We start from the raw sequence: 18,705 nt of genomic DNA, 5'->3' as shown, positions 1-18,705 counted from the left end.
GCCACGATCAATAACACAGCCTGTCCCGGGCCCACAGGCTGCCAAGCCAAGTTGATGTGTAATGGGTCCTGGAGGGAGCAGTGGCCCTGGGGCAGGAGCAGCTCCTGCCATTGGGATGCATCCAGGAGCACCAGTGCCAGCACAGGGCTGTGCAGGAATTAACACTGCCCTTAACTGCTGCTCAGTTAAGCAGAACAGGAGCTTGTGGGGCACCAGCACCCTGCTCTGTCTTTTGCTGTGGCCATTTCTAGGTGGAAGCTTGAGGCCAGTTTGGGCTTCTCTTCCTGCAAAGCTTTTTGCTTTTATTATTAACTGGTGCCAGGCAGTGCCATGGCTTCTGGCTGATGCTAAGTCAGGGGAGAGGGGAGGCTGAGGGAAACCCCCTGCCCTTGGGCCCACAGCCCCTGCACAGTTCCTGCAGCACCCATGAGTGCAGGTGGGGTGTGAGTCCTTCCAGCTGTGGTTTTGTGGGGATGCGGTTTTCAGGGACTGAACAGGCTCCAGGGAACAATCTTCTCTGTCTGTCTAGGACTCTCTCTGCTGTTGGTGCTCAGGCTGTTCCTGTCCTGGGCTGGTCAAGGCAGTTGGGCACCATCCAGCTAAAAATAACACCAGTAAATAAAACACTTCCTCCTGGCCTGGCACGCCAGAGCGGAGGCGCAGGGAGCTGGGACGTGCCTGGCTCTGACTCCACGGTGGGACTGGCCCTGTGCCAGGGAACTCTGGGCTGGTGCCACCAGGTCCAGGCCTGCCCAAGCACCCTCAGCATCCCCCTGCCTAGCCCCTGGGGACACGGTGGCCCATGGCATCCTCAATGCCAGCAGCAGAATGTCACCACTGGCTGCTGGAGGGCTGGATCCCCAGGTGACATGGCCCATGGCAGCAGGGTGCCCCAGCCACCCCATGCTGAGCTCTGTGCTGGCTCAGTTTCTCCACCTGCAGCATGGGACTCCCACACCTGGCACGTGTCCCAGGTGATGGCTGGGAGGGTGTGGGACACGGGATCCCGGTCACAGCCGCGTCAGCCCCACGCGCCAGGGCACTGAGGTGTCAGCAGGAGCCACCACCCACGCAGGGGATCACCGTGGGGAATCCCCTTCACCCCCCAGCAGGACCTGTGGAGCCCAGCAAGGATTAGGGGGGGAGTGGGGGCAGTTGGAGGGCCAAGCCACATGCTGGAGGTGGCAGGAGAGGTGTTTTGGGGAGGGGGTGGAGTCCACCATGGGGGGGGTACAGTCCCAGCTCTGCTCCCTGAGCCTACAGAAAGCCATCCCTGTCCCTGTCTCAATCCCTCTCCCATCCCTGCAGTGCCAGGGCTCTGTGCATTGTTGCCTTCATCTTCCTCTTCCTCACCTGTGCCCTACCTGGCGGGGGTGGAATCAGCTGAGGCTGTCTGGCCCCTCCCTGGGCTGGGCCTGGCTATAAAATCCAGGGGCCAGGCAGAGGGTGTCACAAGGATCTGGAAGCTGTTGGCAGGTGAGTCCAGGGGTGCCAGGGTTGGATTTTGGGGTTCTTGTCTGTTGGATGCTGCTGCTGTCCTTGGTCTGCAGGTGTAATTCTGCCTGGTTCCCACAGGGCTAAGGGCTGGGTCTGGATTTGGGCCCTACACCATGAGTTTTGGATGATGCTTTTTTGGGCACAAAATGCCATAGAGTAGGTTTGGGGGGCACAGCCTTGGGCACAACATGAGGTGAAGAGGGGGCTGATGGTGTGTGCCAGGGCAGTTCCCATGGGACATCTCATTGCTGTGTCTGGGTAATGTTGGAATGACCCCACTGGCCAGCTGGACATGGGGAGCAGAGGGGTCTGATGAGGGGCAAAGGGATCATTCCCTTGGGATGTCCCACTCCCCTATCTGGGTGGTGTTGGGATAGTTCTGTGGGGCAGGTGAACGTGGGGAGCAGGATTTGCCCAGCACATAGCCATCCATGTCCCAGCCACCAGGAAGTGGTGGTGGTGGTGACCCTGCTGACAAAGCTTTGAGTCACACTGGAGACTCCAGGTGACAGCCCATCTCTGGTACATGGGCTGGGAGGGGTACTTGGAGAGAGGCAAACCAGTCCTTGAACCGTCCCATCCCTGTCCCCAGACAGCAGCAGTGATGGCAACACTCTACCCCTCCCTGGAGGACATGAAGGGCCACCAGGTCCTGCAGGTCAGTGCCAGCTCAGCAGTGTTACAGCGGGTGAGCAGACCCCAATGGGTCCCTTTGGGGTCTCACCTCAGAGGGTCCCCAGGGTGAGGGGCACAGCATTGAACACCCTGTCTCTTGGCAGGCACAGGCAGCAGCTGGGGTGAGGACCCCTGCCACCACAGTGGTCACAGAGAAACCAAAGCTCACCTCAGGCACTGGTAAGGTGGGACATGATCAGCTCACCCTGTGCAGGGGCTGTCTGGGTGGGCAGTGATGCTCAGTGTAGGGGGGCGCAGTTGAGACCCCTGTAACTCAGTGTATGGGTTGGGGCTTTTGGGATATTTTTTTGCTGGCCTATGGGCCCAGGGGGCTCCTGGGATGGAGGGGGCAGTGACTGTGCATTGGAGAGCCCAGGAGCTGAGACCACCCTCGGTGTGTCCCTCAGAGCCACCTGTGCTATACCCCAACCTAGCCGAGCTGGAGAACTACATGGGGCTGGCGCTCTCCAGCGAGGAGATCCAGAAGAACCTGCACACGGAGGACAGCACCGTAGGTGTCTGGGCTGGCAGCTCCCTGCCCCATGTGGCTCCCACACCATAATGGGGGTCCCTCTGCTTCCTCATCCTCCTTGGAAAGGGATGCAGCACTCCCAAGGGCTGAGGTGCACAGGGCCCTGTGTCCCCACTGACCCCAGCTCCCCCACAGGCACTGACCCCCGCCGGGCCCTCCCCAGGCCAGCTGGTCGCCCCCCTGAGCGGGAACAGCGCGGGGCTGCGGCGGGCAGAGATCAAGCCGGGCGTGCGGGAGATCCACCTGTGCAAGGACGAGCGGGGCAAGACGGGGCTGCAGCTGAAGAACGTCGACCAGGTGAGGGGCTGGGCACGGCACAGGACAGTGTGTGCGTGATGTGGCATGGCATAAGCATGAAAGCAGAGCACGGTGTGACGTGGCAGTGTATCATGGCACAGCAATGTGTGGCATTAAATGTCACAGTGTGCCACAGCACAGCCGGATGCAAATGGCATGGCCTGGCATGGCCACTGGTCCCTGTGCCACCACTCCACTGTGTCCCCAGGGCATCTTCGTGCAGCTGGTGAAGGCCAACTCGCCAGCAGCGCTGGTGGGACTGCGCTTCGGGGACCAGGTGCTGCAGATCGACGGCAAGAACTGCGCAGGCTGGAGCAGTGACAAGGCACAGCGCGCGCTGAAGAAGGCAAACCCTGAAAAGATCGTCATGGTGGTGCGGGACAGGTGAGTGTGTGGTGGCACTGGTGTGCTGGCAGTGCCGGTGGCAGCACTGATGGTGCTCTCCCCACAGGCCTTTCCAGCGCACCGTGACCGTGCACAAGGACAGCACCGGCCACATCGGCATCGTGGTGAAGAAGGGGAAGATTGTGTCACTGGCCAAGGACAGCTCGGCCGCCCGCAACGGGCTCCTCACCCACCACTGCATCTGCGAGGTGAATGGCCAGAACGTCATCGGCATGAAGGTAGGGCTGTGCCCTGGCGGTGCAGGGCATGCCTGGGGAGTCCAGGGTGTGGCCAGAGAAGGGAGGGGCATACTGAGCCAAGCTGGGCACCCCATGGACCCCCCTGCTCTCTCCCGTAGGATAAACAGCTCATGGAGGTGCTGGCCGGGGCTGGGAACGTGGTGACACTGACCATCATCCCCACTGTGATCTATGAGCACATGGTCAAACGGTGAGAATGTGGGGCTGCAAGGACACTCCCACCCCACAGGGAACCCCAGGTTCCCCCCACTGACCTCCCTTCCCTCTGCTCAGGCTCTCATCGGGGCTGGTGAAGTCGTCCATGGACCACTCCATCCCTGACCTGTGACACCATCGCTGCTGTTGTGGGAGCTGATGCTGGAAGCCCAGAGGGCCTGCTAGGGGACCCCATAGCACCTTCAAAGGAGCTATTTTAGCACAAAACCCCTTATCCCTTCAGAATCTGGTGGCTGCTGGGTGATTCTTCCTCTCCTTAGCAGGGATGGAGCAGATGTCCTGTAGCAGGGTCCCATTGTCCCCATGTCCCTGTTTGGGCCACCCCCCTCAGGGTGGATGCCAAGGGCTGGCTCCAGCCAAAGCAGACACAGACCCAGCGACATTTATTACATCCACCACAGACAGCGAGTACAGGACAGGGGAAACAAGAAGAGGGGGGTTACAGCTTGTTCAGTTCTGTATTTAAAAAATATATTATATAGATTTGTCTTTCAAATATAGTCGTTACATTTATTTCTTGGCAAAGCTTTGGATAGTCTAACAGACGTGTACACAGATCCACAAATACATTGCACGAGAGGCGAATATCCCAGCTCCACTTACATCTGCCCCGGCTGCCTGGACACTGCTGCTCCCCAAATCTTTCCCCGGCACCTGGTGCTGTGCTGGTGGCAGAGCTGCTGTCCCCACTGCCCCCCAGCATGGGCAGAGCTGGCAGAAGGGGGATGCAGGGAAATGTGGGGCACACAGGACGTGGCATGTGCCCCTCTGGGGACCACTGGACACCAGCGTGTGGAGCATCACCGGCTGCCAGGGCACCTGGCCAGTGGCACCCATGGGTGGGGGAGTGGGCTTGGGCTGGGTTGGGGGAAACACTGTTAGTTCAAGTCACAAAGAAACCACAGACATTCGTGGGGTGGGAGTGCGGCGCGCCCGGGGGAGCCCCAAGTCCCGCGCCCCAACAGCCCCGCTGAGCAATCCTTGCTGTCTTTGTGTTTCAACAACAAAAAAAAAGGCATTTTTCCGGAGGCCACCAGCAAAGCAGAGGTTTGGGTGGGCCGGGGCGACAAAGGGCTTGGCTCTGCCTGTACGGCACTGCCCGCACCCCAGCAAAGGCATCCGAGCTCCAGCACATGGTGGGATCACCGGCATCACGGCTGACAAAACTGCAGGAGCCCCCGGGCCCGCTCCCCGGCAGCCAGAGTCCCAACAGCCGGGCTTCAGTCTGTACCCAAAAAAAAGTGAATATAGTGCAAAGCAAAGGGAGGGAGAGCCCACGACTTCCTCGGGGGGGGTCCGTGCGTGAGCTGCAACCCGGTTCCATCCCAGTGTGGGGAGGCATCTCCTCGGGAATGGGGGGCTGGCCCGAACCGCTCCGGAGCTGACCCCTGTGTTTGGACAGGAACCCCCCATCCCCCTGCCCACAGACAGACTCTGCAAGGAACCGCTGCATCCCCAGCGCTCCACGCTGCCAGCGGCCCCTCGCCATCCATGACCCGCCCGCGGCAGGGCTGGCCCCGGGGATAACCCGGCGACAAACAAACAGCAAGTGCGATGGAGGGAAAGACCCCCGGCGGGGGCAACCCCACAGTCCCCCGCACAGAGGCACAGCAGGGGTGTCCATCGGCGGGGGGTGACGCTGGGTGCCAACACCCCTCTTCCAACAAGGGTTCTTTCCCTCCTCCAGGACAAATGAGCTGGGGGGCGGGCAGCACACCTCGATGCACCCACAGATCTCTCGGCGCCTTCCCACCCGCCAGTGCCAAGCCGGGGCTTTACAATCAGCAGTCGGGTCCGTGGGGGCGGGTGGAGGCCGTCGGAGGGGTCAGGGCTGGGCAGCGCCTCCGGGGCCGGGGCTGGCGACGGGGCGACAGCCCATCCTGCGGATGGAGTGCAGGGCGACGGTGCAGCAGCCCCGCAGCAGCGAGCTGATGTTGTAGATGGGCTGGCCCTGCCGCCGCTGCGAGCGGCACAGCCATGCCACCGTGGGCACCGCCGGCACCACCACCGCCAGCAGATCCACGATGAAGTGGCGGCTCCAGTAGCTCTTGGAAGGGTTGTTCTCGCAGCCGGTCACCTCCGTCAGCTCCTCCTCCGCCACGCAGGCGATGGCCACCGAGGGGCTGGCGCTGGGGGGCTGCCGCACCGCCGGGTTGCAGGGGACGCCCCCCTCGGAACCGGCAGCCGCCGTCGCGGCGTCGGGCTCGGCCACCATCAGGTCCGTGGTCCCGGTGGGGTTGGCGATCTCGGGGACGGGCATCGTGTCTTCCATTTCAGAGACCCAGGCGGAGGTGGGGCTGCCCAAACTGCAAGCCTGCGACTTCATCACCTTCTCTAGGATGGTGTCCAGGTCGGGCTGGCAGGGCACGAAGTCCGTCTGGATGGCCCGCTCCTGCATGCAGCTGGCCTGCACCCCTGCCTCCGCGCTGCTCCGCAGTCCCAGCACCTTCTCGTAGGTGTTGCTGGGGGGCAGCCGGGTGCCGGGCTCACCCCCCATCTCCAGCGGGTCCGTGTGGCCCGGAGCATCCTCCATCCCCACGAAGCCGCTGTCGGCCCCCTCGTCCAGCGAGATGGTCTGCGAGCCCCCCACGTTGCGGTCCCCGGCTCCCTGGTCGCTCAGCTTGGTGTAGGTGGAGCTGCGGGTGAGGGATCGGGCCGGGGACCCCCCGGCCGACTCGCCGGCGCCCTCCTCCTTCAGCGCCCCGTTCTGTGCCACCTCCATGCTGTGCAGCAGCGTCTCCAGCTTCTTGTTCTGGATGTTGATGTCCACAAAATACTTCTGGAGGCCTTTGTCCTTCTCCAGGAGGTTGTTCTTCACGGTGTCGATGACTTGCTTCAGCTGCTTGATCTCCTTGCGAGCCTCTTTCAGCGCCAGCTGGGCCTCCACGCGGTGGCACTCCTCCTCGATCCAGTCCTCCTGCATCCGTGACAGCTGCGTTTTCAGGTCCTCGATCTCGGCATCCCTGCGGAGACGGGAGGGCAGCACCGCGGCTCTCAGGGGCTGCAGGGACAGCCCCGAGGTCGTGTGCCCAGCGCTGGGCTGCAATCAATCACCCAGGAACACTCCCAGCTAGGAACAAGGGATGGATCCAGTGGCTGAGGGACCCTCAGGAGTGATGCTCAGGGAGCCTCAGGAGCAATGTTCAGGGACTCCAAGGATGGATGCTTAGGGACCCTCAGGAGTGACACTCAGGGACTCTCAGGAGTGATGCTTAGGGACCCTCAGGGATACTTGGGGTCTCTCAGGATTGCTGCTTGAGGACCCTCAAGACTGATGCTCAGGGCCCCCTGGGATCACTATTGGGAGCAATGGAAGCTCAGGGATCCCTGGAAGTGATGCTCAGCCTCCTCCCGGAGGGGCTGCAGTGCCCAGGTCTCTGGAGGGCTGCGTGGGGGTGGGCAGGTGCCCTGGGCGGGCGCGTGGCAGCTGGCACGGCAACGGGGCCGTGCCTAAGCCTGAGAGGAGCAGATGGGGATTAGCCACCCTCTGACGCTGAAATTCAGCAAAAGCATGGCAGGGACTTAAACAGAGTGAGGAGACAATGCAGCCACTGCAGGTGGGATGTGGGGCTCTCCAGTCCCCAGATCTGCGGCTCCCAGGTCGGACAGGCAGCAGTGCCAGATCCCACATGCCAGCAATGCTGTGGTACAGCTGTGACCTCAGTCCCTGGGCACAAGCACGAGGACAAGGTGCCATGCTGGGAGCTGAGACACCCAGAAGGACCAATCCCAGACAGGAGCTGCCACAGTGGGCGGCTGTGGCTGGTGCTGGCACTCCTCCCATGAGCTGATGTGCTCACCTGTCCTGCAGCCGCTCCTGTGTGTCCTTCAGACGAGCCTTCAGGTGCCGGATGCAGACCTCCTTCTGCTGCAGGGGAGTCAGGTACTGCTCCGGCGTCGGTGGCTTTATCCCATGGTTGTCACTGCAGAGGTTGTATTTGGACGAGCGCCTGCGGGGACACAGATGTCACCCACTGCCAGAGCCAGGGTCAGCACAGGCTTGACCCAGGGGTACTAGGGCCTGCTCTCATGGTGCTGCCTCATAATACATCCCAAAGGAGCCCTGAGAGCAGGAGGGGCAGGGTGGGTGCATGAGGGAGCTGCGCCCTTGCAAGAGGGGAAGGGTGGGTGTCTTGCATGTTGTGCCTCTGGCAGGACAGACAGGGTGGGTGTCTTTGGTGCTGTGCCCTGGCAGGAAAGGCAGGGTGGGTGTCTTTGGTGCTTTGCCCTGGCAGGAGGGTAGGTGCAGCTCCTAGACACACTGGTGCTGATGTCAGGTGCTGAGCCCTCTGTGGTGCTGGGCCATGATCAGAACCGGGGGCACCAAGGTCTCTGTGTGCCCAGAGGAACTTTCCTGGAAACAGCTGATGTGGATGGAGACCCCAGAGTGGGATCAGCCCCATCAGAGATGGAGGCACAAGAAGGGGAATGGAAGGGTTTGGGATAGAGCAGCTCTCAAGATGGTGGCTGTCCTGCCCATGGGGAGCAAGCCAGAGAATCCAGCATCTGCTCTGGGCTGGGCCAGCAGCACGCCTGGACTCTCCTTGTGCCACCACCGGCACTGGGGCAGATAAAGTGACATCTCTGGGCCAAAGCCAGTGTAGAGAGCAGGGCCTGGCCAGGGACAGGGCTACATGGCCAAGCTGGGAGGCACATGGAGAGCTGAAGCTGCACAAGTGGCTCTGGCATGGCAGTGTGGGGACCGAACTGGGAGTGGGGGGAACTCTCTGTGTATGAAAAGGAGGCATCCCAAAGCTCCCTGCATGGTGTCCATCAGCCCAGCAGCCTTTAGCCATGTCCAGAAGCATTGTGTTAGAAGCATCCATGCCTTTGGAATGCCCATAGCAGCAGGATGGCCACTGCCCCCAGCTGCAGTACACATGGGACCTGCTCACCATGTTGCCCTCAGGCCCCTCAGATCCTCCCAGGAGGATTCCACCTCTGGGAGCTGGCAGGGAGCAGGGGGCAGGCAGGTGATGAGCACAGGCTGCTGTGCCTGGGGCTGGTGCCCATCCCACAGCGTGGTGCCAGCTCTTTGTGCCCGAACACAGCTGGAGCTCCCTGCTGAAAAGCCAGGGGGCCACCAGCTCTTGCCAAACCTTTGCTGGGCAGCACAAGGGGATGGAAGCGAAGCTCTTGCCCTCGTGCCTTTGGTCAGGAAGGATCCAGGTGCTCTTCTGAATGCAGGAGTGGCAGGAGGGAGCGTGCAGCGTGCAAGCCACAGCCACAGCAGGACGGAGGGGAGAGGACGGGGATCCCTGGGTGGCAGGCGGGGGGACAGGGAGGGACACAACACAACAACGGCGGCGGAGAGGTTTGGAGGAGGGGGGAGTGAGGGTCTGTGGAGACACACCAGCAGCTCCGGCAGCTCCGGCTCCCCCAGCCACAAGCGCACAGCCTCGCTCCAGCTCCTGTCCCCGCCGGGCACCGGCACCGGCAGCACGGGGGCTGCTCCCCTGCCCGGGGGCACCCGGCAGCCGCTCTGGGGCCACGGGTGGTGGGTTACCTTGGGGTGGGGCTGCTGTCGCTGCCCTTGCAGGAGCCAGAATTGCTGCTGCTGCTCAGCGAGGAGGTGCCGTAGGTGTCCCTCCCGGGGGGCGAGGGGCGCCTGGAGGCAGGGAGAAGAGGCTGTGTCTCAGGCCGAGTGGCTGAGGGCGCTGAAGACTTAAAGAAGGAGGCAAAGCCACTCCGTCCATAAACCCCGCGACTGCCAACCACCACACCGAGAACACACAAGACAAAAGGACAAAACAAACAGCAGGGATCAAAATTGCACGGACATGGCGACGGGCACAAAGGCAGGGCTGGGGGGGATGTCCACCCGCTCCCCCTTCCCTGGTGTGGCAGCCCGTGGATGCTGGCACAGCATCCTTGCACCCTGAGGACCTTGGCAGACCTTGGAATTCCCTTGTAAGCCCCTTGGGGGCCCCATAAGAGTCCCCTGGGAGCACAGTCCCAGCATAGCTCGAGCCACATCTGCCAGAGCATCACCTAACGTGAGCAGCTCTGCCTCTTCTCCTGCCCACACTGAGCCTGTACCTCCATAACAACAGTCCAGGTCATGGAGACATTGGGAGGGGAATAAATGCTTTTTTTCTCTTTTTTTTTCTTTTTTTTTTTCTCTTTGTCACTCAGCTCAAGAAGACATTTTCCAAGGGCTAACATACCTCCCAGTTTCACTGCCCCAACCCAGTGCTCTCCACCACTGCCTGCCTTCGCCTGGACGGACGGAGGGGTCGGTCCTGGCCGTGGCACAGACGGACAGAGGGACGGGGCGTGCAGCACTCGGGGAGCTGCATGCACGGACAGGGAAGTGCTGTGCAGCGGGCAGTGCCATGCAAACCCCTGAAAGCTGGGCTGGGGGGCCGTGCTGCGAGGTGGCAGCTGGTGGTGGAGGTGTGGGGAGCGTGGGGATCGTCTCATCCCGGCTGCAGGCGCTGGTGTCCAGTCCCGAGGCCAGAGGCTGAAGCATATTCACCTTCGTGATCCTGTGGACGCGCGTCTGCTCCCCGGCACGGACATGGCCACGGGTCCTGGGCACAGGGAACTGTGGGCAGAGGCAACACAGAGAGCAGGTGAGGGCAGGGAAATGGTCCTGAGGAGATGGGGTGAGCCCTGGCACCAGGGCACCAGTATTGTCCCCAGGGCCACCAGCAGAGGGACAGATGAGGACAGCATCCCCTGCACGTCTGGGCTGTGCTGCCCACTTGTCTCCCATAGCCCAGAAATGCTGGAATGCTGCATGGCAGTGGTCCCACTGGGATCCTGTGGGCACAGGGCAAGGGTGTTCTTAATTTGAAAGGCAGACAAAAAGCAGAGCAGGTGCCTGCCCAGGGTCTGGAGCCCCTTTTCCACCATGGGACAAGCTTTCCCTTCTCCCAGATCCCCATCCATGCCAGGCAGCAGGGTAATGCCACAGGGACACAGAGTGCCTGCAGTGGTGGCATTACTGCAGGCAGAGCTGGCACAAGGGCTCTGACCCAGCCATGGAGCTCCCTGCAGTGGGCTGGGTGCCTGCTTTTCCTTAATTAAGTGCAAATCCCCCATTCAGCAGTGAAATCAGGTGAGGAAAAACAGATCCCTGCATGATGAGGCAGCAGCTGCTAATCCCTAGGGAAACACAGAGCCCGCTTTCCTGTAAATAAATAGGCCAGATCCAGAGGCTTGCAGCACCTCGGGCACACACAGGATGTGAGGGAGTGAGGGAAGCATCTGCTCAGTACCCATATCCTGCCAGGCATCCCATGGCACTGCTGGCATCCCCACTGTGCTCCCAGACTGCTGGAGACCGACGGGCCAGGGGCAGCTTGGGGGCCCTCCCATCCCCAGGCCAATTCACAATGCCAGCATTTATCTCAGATTTTGGCAGAGCAGTGCAGGAGATGAGATCTGCCAACAGATAATCGATGGGTGACAGGAAACACTCCATGCTGCTGGCCCTGTTCCAGGGGAGTGCGAGGAGTGGGACAACAGGGGAGGCAGAACAGGAAGGGGGACACATCCAGCTCAGCCCAGTGCAGCCTTGTGCAATTGCCACCCCAGGTTATTTTTCTTTCAGAATACCTCAAAAATAAAAATACCCTGGCTAGCCCAGGCCCCTCCTCTGCCCAGGATTTGCTGCCCCCTGATCCCCAAACCAGGGCAGCAAAGACCCCAGAGCACTGGTGCTGTGAAATCCCAAGTCCCAGCAGGCACAGTGCCCCATGGCAGAGGGGGTACCATCACTCCTGAGACACTGCAGGAAGGATTTGGGAATCCTGCTGCTCCCACCTGGGATGGATTTGCCCAGAGGTGACCTGGGCAGGGGAAGGCAGTGTTCTGTCCTGCTGGATCACTGCTCCCAAGTGGGCAGCGAGCTCTGCTACTGCAGCAGCGTGAATCAGCATCCACCAAAGGCTGTGTGTGGCCTCACACTGGCAGGAGCATCCTCCAGGATTCTCCATCACCCTCCAGCACAGCCTGGACTCCAACAGCTCTGAGCAGAGATTTAGGGAGATTGACAGGGTTGATTCCTCTCCTGCAGCCCAGTGGTATCTGGTATTTTCCCAAGGGTGCTCAGCATCAGCTCAGCTGTACCTGGACCTTCCCCACTCATGGCAAGGTCACCCTCATGCCACACTGCTCTGTGCAGGGGTCCCTCTGTGCCCCACTGACACCAGCAAGTGCCAGCACTGCAGATGGCATGTGTGTGTCCAGCACATGGGGCTCCTGAGAGCACCCCACATCACACCCCAGGCACCTGCTGCCAGCACCCACAGCCTGGAATGGCTCTGTGGGACTCCTGGATTTGGCCTCATGTCTGGGATTAACCCTGCTCTAGTGGGTGGCATCCCTCCTGTAGCAAGGGGTTAAAATGACAGAATGGTTTGAGTTGGAAGGAATCTTGAAGATCATCTCATTCCAGCCCTCTACCATGGGCAGGGACAACTCCCACCATCCCAGCTTGCTCCAAGCCTTGTCCAACCTGGCCTTGAACATTTCCAAGGATGGTGCAGCCACAGCTTCTCTGGGCAACCTGTGCCAGGGCCTCATCAATCTCACAGGGATCCATTTTTCCCAAATATCCCATCTAACTCTGCCCTCTGTCAGTGGGAAGGAATTCCCCTTTGTCCTGCCACTCCATGCCCTTGTCCAAAGTCTGTCTCCAGCTCTCTTGAAACCCCTTTAGGCACTGGAAGGGGCTTTTAAGGTCTCATTGGAGCCTTCTCTACCAGCTCTCTCAACCTGTCTCCACAGCAGGGATGGTCAGGGCAGTTCATGGACCAAGACAAAGGTGATTTGGAGGGCACTGGCTTGTCTCCATACTGGGGGACCAGTAGGATCGTGCTCAGCACAGCTCCTCTGTGCCTGCCCTGACTACCTGGGAATGCCAGCATGGGCCAGAGTTTGACAGTCCAGCCTATACCAAATCCAGAGATTGTCCTGCAAACCACCTGTATGAGGTCCAGCACCCTGCAAATCCCCTAAAATGCAGCTTGAGGGCTGAGCAGGGTAGACACTACCCATTGCAAAGGCCAGTGTGTTGCTGGTGCTGCCAACAGGAAAACTCCCTGTGAGTCTCCCAGCACATGTGGAACAGAAAGGCAGAGCTTTTACAAACAACAGCACAAACCAGGGCTTGTTCCATGCAGTGGAATTAGCCTGGGGAATTCCTGATAAATAAAAGCAATGGGCCTTGATAAGGAAACAGCTGGAGCTACAGCATGAAAAAGTGGATCCCCCACAGAGGGCTGGGATGCAGAACCAGCACAAATCCCCCATGCTGCCACTCTCTCAGGGGGGTGACACCATGGGGCTCATCTCCTGATGGGTTCCTGCTGACCTACTGATCACACAATGACAGTGATGGATGGCAGAGCAGTGACAGAGCAGTGACAGAGTGGGGGCTCAGCCTGGTGCCCCAGAGGAAGATTTCCCCAGGATCAGCTGAATCACTGCCCCATAGAGATTGGTTTCTTCACCTCAAATCCTGCCACTTCCTCACTCCTTGCTGGATCCCCTGGCTGTGCCAGTGATGGACAAACTAGGCTGGGCAGATATGGCCCTTCCTAGATGCTTCTCACATGGGAAACAGGGACACAGGACCCCTGGAGAGACCCTCATCACTGGCTCAGTGAAGCCTCTGATGGTTCCTCAGCTTGTTCCTCTGAGAGTTTCATGGTTGCAGGGTCAAGAGTTTGTTCCCAACAGCTTCCAAAGCTCAGCTTTTCTGGGATTCAGAGGGATCCAGCTGCTGCCAGCTCACCCCATCCCCACAGGGAACATGAAAGGAGGTGTGAGAGCCTGCAGCTCACTGCCAGTGTCACCCTCAGCACAGCACTGCTGTGCCAGCAGCCACCACATTTCCCTGGATTTCTCGCTCGCTGCTTCCTTTGTCCAGGCTCCCATCATCCTGCCTGCTGCTGGATTCCTGTGTTATCCTGGCACATCCTGTGTGAGGAATCTTTTGCAATGGTGGCACCGAGCCCAAGTGTCTGAGAGCAGCTTCACCCACTGCAGAGACCTGGGAGAGGAACTGGGGTGTCCCCATGGGTGCCCTGGGAAATCTACATGGAGAGGGAAAACAGAGCTTTTTTTTTTTTTTTTTTTTTTTTTTTTTTTTTTTTTTTTTTCAGGGGCCAAAAAGGGCTCCCAATGACCTACCCTGCCTTCCTGACATCAGCTCTGCTTTTCTACTCACTAAAAATAAGTAAAGTGCTGGATGTGGCCAACAACCAGCAGCTGATATGGGGCAGAGCCCTTGCTCCTGGCAAGGAACAGGGCTGCTTGGACTGGAAAGGGACTGGGATACAGCTGGGTCACAGTGGGAAGGAGCAGGATCCAGCAGCCAGGGCTGGCAGAAGTCCTGGTGCAGGAGGGGGTCAGCACTGGAGCCACCACCTGGGCAGCTGGGGGCAAACATCCATGACTGTGTCCACTCCTCCTGCCATGGGGGATTTTTGGGAGACAGTAGACAGGTTCATCCCAAAGCTTCACCTGGGCCTCAGGCAGAGGGAGATCATGGAATCACAGACCCATTTAGGTAGGAAAATACCTTTAATACCTTCAAATCCAACTGCTAACCCAGCACTGCCAAAGCCACCACTAAATCCAGCTCAGGGCAGAGCCAAGTGCTCGGGGCACAAGCAGAGACAAACCCCATGGGGTGTTTATGCAACACCACCAGAAAATTCAATGCTGCTAAGAGTGGTTGTATCCCATTCCAAAAGGCGGGAGCATCTCCTTTTATTCTCCTGTTTGTTATAAAACGCTGAGTTGACACCCAGAGATTACAGGAAAACAGACACCATTTGGAAAGCTCGGGTTATGCAGCTCATCACTTTTCCAGCTGACCTGGCTGCAACTCCAAACGGGGAGGTGGCAATTCCCAGACCTCATTAGCTAAAAATAAGGTGCTTGACCAGAGGGCAAAGGCTGGGCTCTCTTTGGGGACTCTGGAGCCAAAGGGAAATGGGAAAAGAGCTCCATGACAAGTGCTGCAGCATGAGAGCAGGACTGGGACACCCAGGATGCAGACCCGGTCTCACCACGGGCCAGGAAGGTCAGGGATGGGGTGGAGGTGACATCCCACTGCACAGTCCTGCAGAGGTGCTCTGGCAGGAGCAGAGCTGAGCTGTGTGAGGCAGAACAGCCCACTCCTTTGAGATGCAAAGGCAAAAACCTGGAAGCCAAACCCAGCTTCCAGTGCAACAGCTCCTCCTCCCCCCGGTGGCTCGGCGGGCGGAAGGGAAGCAGGTCTCCCCTCACCAGCATCCACCTTGAGCAGGGCTGGGAATGACGGCGCTGCCGGGGGATTAGCCCTGCTCTCCACACCGCTGGAATGGCCTAGTTTAACCACACAGCACATCTCCTGCCTCAGCCCTCTGCAGCACTTCTGAGATGGGAGCACGGGCACTGCCCCTCTGACCCCATCCTGGGACTCCTGCACACCAGGATTTGCATCTTCTGACACAAGGTCACTGCACAACATGCCTGTTGCCCAGAGAGTCTGGGAACACTGGGGTTTCATAAGCAGAACAGGCACCCAGCAATGGGTTCTGTGTGACAGCCACAGCGCTGACCTTGTGGGGAGGAGACAACAGAGCACCCGGCTCATCAACACATTCGGGTGTTCCTGTGTCCCTTTAAAGATGCAGCATGAAGCCATTAAATAATAAAATGTCAATTGCAGAGCAGCCCCAGCTCCTGCAACACCCTATGGTGCTGGAGACACTTTGGGATGCTGCACAAACAGATGTGGGGCTGGTGCTTGAAGGGAGAGTCTGGTGCATGAGATGTGGGTTTGGGGCATGCAGGGAGAGTTTGGGGTGTGCAGGGACAATATGATGCATGCAATGTGGGTCTGGTCCATGTGACATGGGATTGGTGGATGCAGGGAAGGTCTGGTGCATGAGATATGGGTCTGGGTTGTGCAGTGAGGGTCTGGTGCTTGCAGGGAGGGTATGATGCATGTGACAAGGATCTGATGCATGAGATATGGGTCTGGTACATGTGATGTAGGACTGGGGCGTGCAGGAAGGGTCTGGTGCATGGGATGTGAGTCTGGGGTGTGCAGGGAGAGTCCAGTGCATGTGAAGTGGGTCAGGTGCATGAGATGTGGGTCTGGAGAGTGCAGTCTAGGTCTGGTGAGTGCAATGCATGGCTGATGCTGTTGTGTGGGTCTAGTGCAGGTCCTGTGGGTCCAGGGCTGTGAAGCAGGACCGCTGGGTGTGGTGGGGGTCCAGGTGGGTTTGCAGTGTGGGTCAGGGTACATAAGATATGGGTCTGATAAGTCAGACACGGGTCCAGTGCGTGCCACGAGGGTCCAGCGCATGCCGTGGGCTCTGGTGCAGCAGAACGGGTCTGGTGTGTGCCGCGGGGGTCTGGCACACGCAATGCGGGTGCGCTGCGGGCCCGATGCGTGACCCGCCCCGAGCACCCGGTACCACGGGAACCCCCCCCATTCCCGCGCCCCCCCCGATGCGGAGCGGTGCTGGCAGCTCCGGCTGCGCCCCCCGCCTCCCCCCACCCCGAATCCGCAGCCAGAAAGGGATGAGTCACGGATGGGTCCCGCACCGCGCCCCCCGCACCGCGCCCCGCACCGCTCACCTGCGCGGGGCCCCGCCGATGTCGGGGCGGCAGCGCCGGGGTGGGGGCTCAGCGACCTGCCGGGGAAGGGAGAGAGCGGACGGTGAGCGGCGGCGGCGGGGGGGAGGGAGCCCGGTGCGGTGCCCGGTGCGGTGCCCGGTGCGGTGCCCCCCGCCCCACCCCGCACCCCGCGACCTCTCCCGCCTCCATCACCTGCGCCGGCCTCCATGGGTGCGGCGGGGCGGCCGGGAGCGCTGGAGGGATGAGGGAGGGATGAGGGAGGGATGGAGGAGGGAGGGATGGCGAAGGGAGGGAGGGAGGGAGGATGGATGGATGGAGAAGGGAGGGAGGGAGGGATGAGCGGTGCAGCTGCGTAATTTGCTCCCTCCTCTGCGATCTTAAAGCGACGGCGCCGCGGGTGCCTCTCCCCGCCCCTCCCGCCGGGTTTCCCCCCGTTCCTATGGCAACTCCCCTCTGCCGGAGCAGCACAACCACCTCAAAAAAACAAACCAGCCGGGTTTTGGGGTCCCTCCCCGTCTGCGAAGCCCCGTGGGCCGGGTGTGCCCTGCGCCCGGTGTCCCCGGGCTCCTCGCCCTGCGTAACCCCGGAGGAGGAGGAGGAGGAGGAGGAGGAGGAAGGGAGGGGTAGCCGGGGCGGCTCCGCGCTGCGGCCACCCGGCCCTTGGAGTTCCCCCATCGCTGTAGTTTTCATTATAAGCAGTTCAGCTCTGAGGAGATCCCTGCCTCTAATTAGTGACGCACTTTCATAAAGTAAAGTCATTAAATAGCCTGAATTCTGTGCCCCATTTCAATCCCTCTGGCTCAGCCCTAATCTCCGGGGCTGGGGTGGAGAAGCAGCATCAGCCACCCCGAGCTGCTGTCCCGGGTTGTGACTGGGGTCCGGGAGGTTTGGGAGATGAGGCAGAAGGCTGGCACGGCACGGCACGGCACGTCCTGTTCTCCAGGTTACTCATGGCACTTCCCACACGCTTCCTGCTGTAACTGTCAAGATGAGCCTTCCCAAATTATTTGCGGAGGAAACGTCTCGGGAGCCCCCGCGCCACATCCTGCAGCCTGTGCGGGGAGCAGCAGGGCACCGGCTCCTGGGGCGCTCCGTGCCGCCGCCAGCAGTGCCCAAGGTCGGCTGCGGACACCCCCGCGGGGACCGGGAGCGTGGGAGATGCGCATGTGCCTGTGTTACAAACATCACAGAACGTCCAGCGCGTGTGGATCCACATACGGACTTACAGAGGGAAATGGTAATGTGGGAAACAGCCACAGTCAGAGTAGAACCTGCGCCCGGTATAGATCTGGACCCGACGTCCATTGTGCTCCCCAGACATTCCCAGCTCCCTTTGTCACGCCCGCACGGTTATTCCGGAGTTTTGACAAACCTGTTTGGTAAATGAGTGTCAGTCTTCCCTCCAGCACTATTTCCTGCATGATTCGTACCTCATTTATCCCGACACACAGACTGTTTTCAGTGTGTATATATATATCCTGCCTCCCATTTATTCCTGCCCGCCTCCAGCTGCCTTTTGTTTCCCTCTTTGCCGGTGAATCCAACGCACAGCCTCTCTCCTTGAAAGGAAAATTAATGAGTTATCACATCTGCTGCCACTGGAGCAGCTCTGACCATGTGGCACAGGCAGCAGCTCTGCTGTGAGATGCAGAGTCATTCCTGATGGCTTTTGGGAAAGAAAAATGGTTTCTCCTTCCCTCTGCAGTCTGCAGTGCTTGGTCTCCCAGGGTACTCTGACCTGAAGAGCAGGAACACCACTCCAGGGAGATTGGGCCTGCTGCAGGGAGAGAGGGAGAGGTTTTCACCAAACCCAAACCCTTTTCCAGGTCCTGCTTTTGGAAGTGCCAGGTCTGCCATAAGGAAAAGATGAGCTGCCCTTGGTTGCAGTCTTGGCCTGAGCCATGCTCCTGTTCCCACCCAAAAAACAGTGTTTCTTTTGCAGAAAACAAAGAGGATTTGACCATTCAGGGATGCTTTTCCCTTCCTTACACTCAGAAAAGGAATCCCTCAGAGAACAGCAGCAAAGGTCCATTACTTATTTAATCAAATATTCCTGTTCAGAAAGGACACTCAGCTGGAAAAACCCACAGCCAGTGGCTACCCCATGCCATCCCCCTGGCCCAGACTGGGGCTTCACCTCTTTTAAAGCCTTTTCACTCCCTTAAACCCTCAAAACCAACCCCCCAAATCCTGTGCAACAGGAACCATGCACTAGTGGGCCCAGAGAAACAGGGGTGTCACTGAGGTGAGTGAACA

The 18,705-nt window shown here is 59.8% G+C and overlaps 2 protein-coding genes across 7 annotated transcripts; one reads left to right on the top strand and one right to left on the bottom strand.

Annotated features, from left to right (window-relative positions):
• The first annotated feature begins 1,230 nt into the window (after positions 1-1,230).
• On the top strand, positions 1,231-4,054 carry SDCBP2 (syndecan binding protein 2). 2 transcript variants are annotated; one of them, XM_079321896.1, is made up of 9 exons: positions 1,231-1,476; positions 2,090-2,155; positions 2,277-2,352; positions 2,580-2,683; positions 2,840-3,001; positions 3,210-3,385; positions 3,453-3,624; positions 3,744-3,835; positions 3,919-4,054. In XM_079321896.1, the coding sequence occupies exons 2-9, from the start codon at positions 2,102-2,104 to the stop codon at positions 3,971-3,973; spliced, it is 891 nt and encodes a 296-aa protein (XP_079178022.1). In that variant the 5' UTR covers positions 1,231-1,476; positions 2,090-2,101; the 3' UTR covers positions 3,974-4,054. The 2 variants fall into 2 exon arrangements, with proteins under 2 accessions (XP_079178022.1, XP_079178021.1); XM_079321895.1 differs by having other exon boundaries at positions 1,231-2,155.
• A 299-nt stretch (positions 4,055-4,353) lies between these two features.
• Positions 4,354-17,290, bottom strand: SNPH (syntaphilin; the record flags this gene model as incomplete). Of its 5 annotated transcripts, XM_079321887.1 has the most annotated exons (7): positions 16,939-17,290; positions 16,642-16,682; positions 16,450-16,505; positions 10,340-10,408; positions 9,368-9,568; positions 7,662-7,811; positions 5,687-6,824 (listed from the first exon to the last, which is right to left on the bottom strand). In XM_079321887.1, the coding sequence occupies exons 4-7, from the start codon at positions 10,381-10,383 to the stop codon at positions 5,687-5,689; spliced, it is 1,533 nt and encodes a 510-aa protein (XP_079178013.1). In that variant the 5' UTR covers positions 10,384-10,408; positions 16,450-16,505; positions 16,642-16,682; positions 16,939-17,290. The 5 variants fall into 5 exon arrangements, with proteins under 5 accessions (XP_079178012.1, XP_079178013.1, XP_079178014.1 ...); XM_079321886.1 differs by lacking the exon at positions 16,939-17,290 and having other exon boundaries at positions 4,354-6,824; positions 9,368-9,469; positions 10,029-10,408; positions 16,642-16,825; XM_079321888.1 differs by lacking the exon at positions 16,939-17,290 and having other exon boundaries at positions 9,368-9,469; positions 16,642-16,852.
• Between the last annotated feature and the right edge of the window lie 1,415 nt (positions 17,291-18,705).

Source organism: Erithacus rubecula (assembly GCF_903797595.1).
Source record: "Erithacus rubecula genome assembly, chromosome: 18".
NCBI lineage: Eukaryota > Metazoa > Chordata > Aves > Passeriformes > Muscicapidae > Erithacus > Erithacus rubecula.
The sequence above is the reverse complement of the archived record's forward strand: the minus strand, read 5'-3'. Positions and strand labels throughout refer to the sequence as shown.

Bases quoted from the DNA above. Each gene is read 5' to 3' on its own strand.
- SDCBP2 (XM_079321895.1), top strand. From the start codon at position 2,024: ATGGGCTGGGAGGGGTACTTGGAGAGAGGCAAACCAGTCCTTGAACCG. The intron at 2,353-2,579 runs GTAAGGTGGGAC...TGTGTCCCTCAG, and splicing joins AAAGCTCACCTCAGGCACTG to AGCCACCTGTGCTATACCCC. The intron at 3,386-3,452 runs GTGAGTGTGTGG...CTCTCCCCACAG, and splicing joins GTCATGGTGGTGCGGGACAG to GCCTTTCCAGCGCACCGTGA.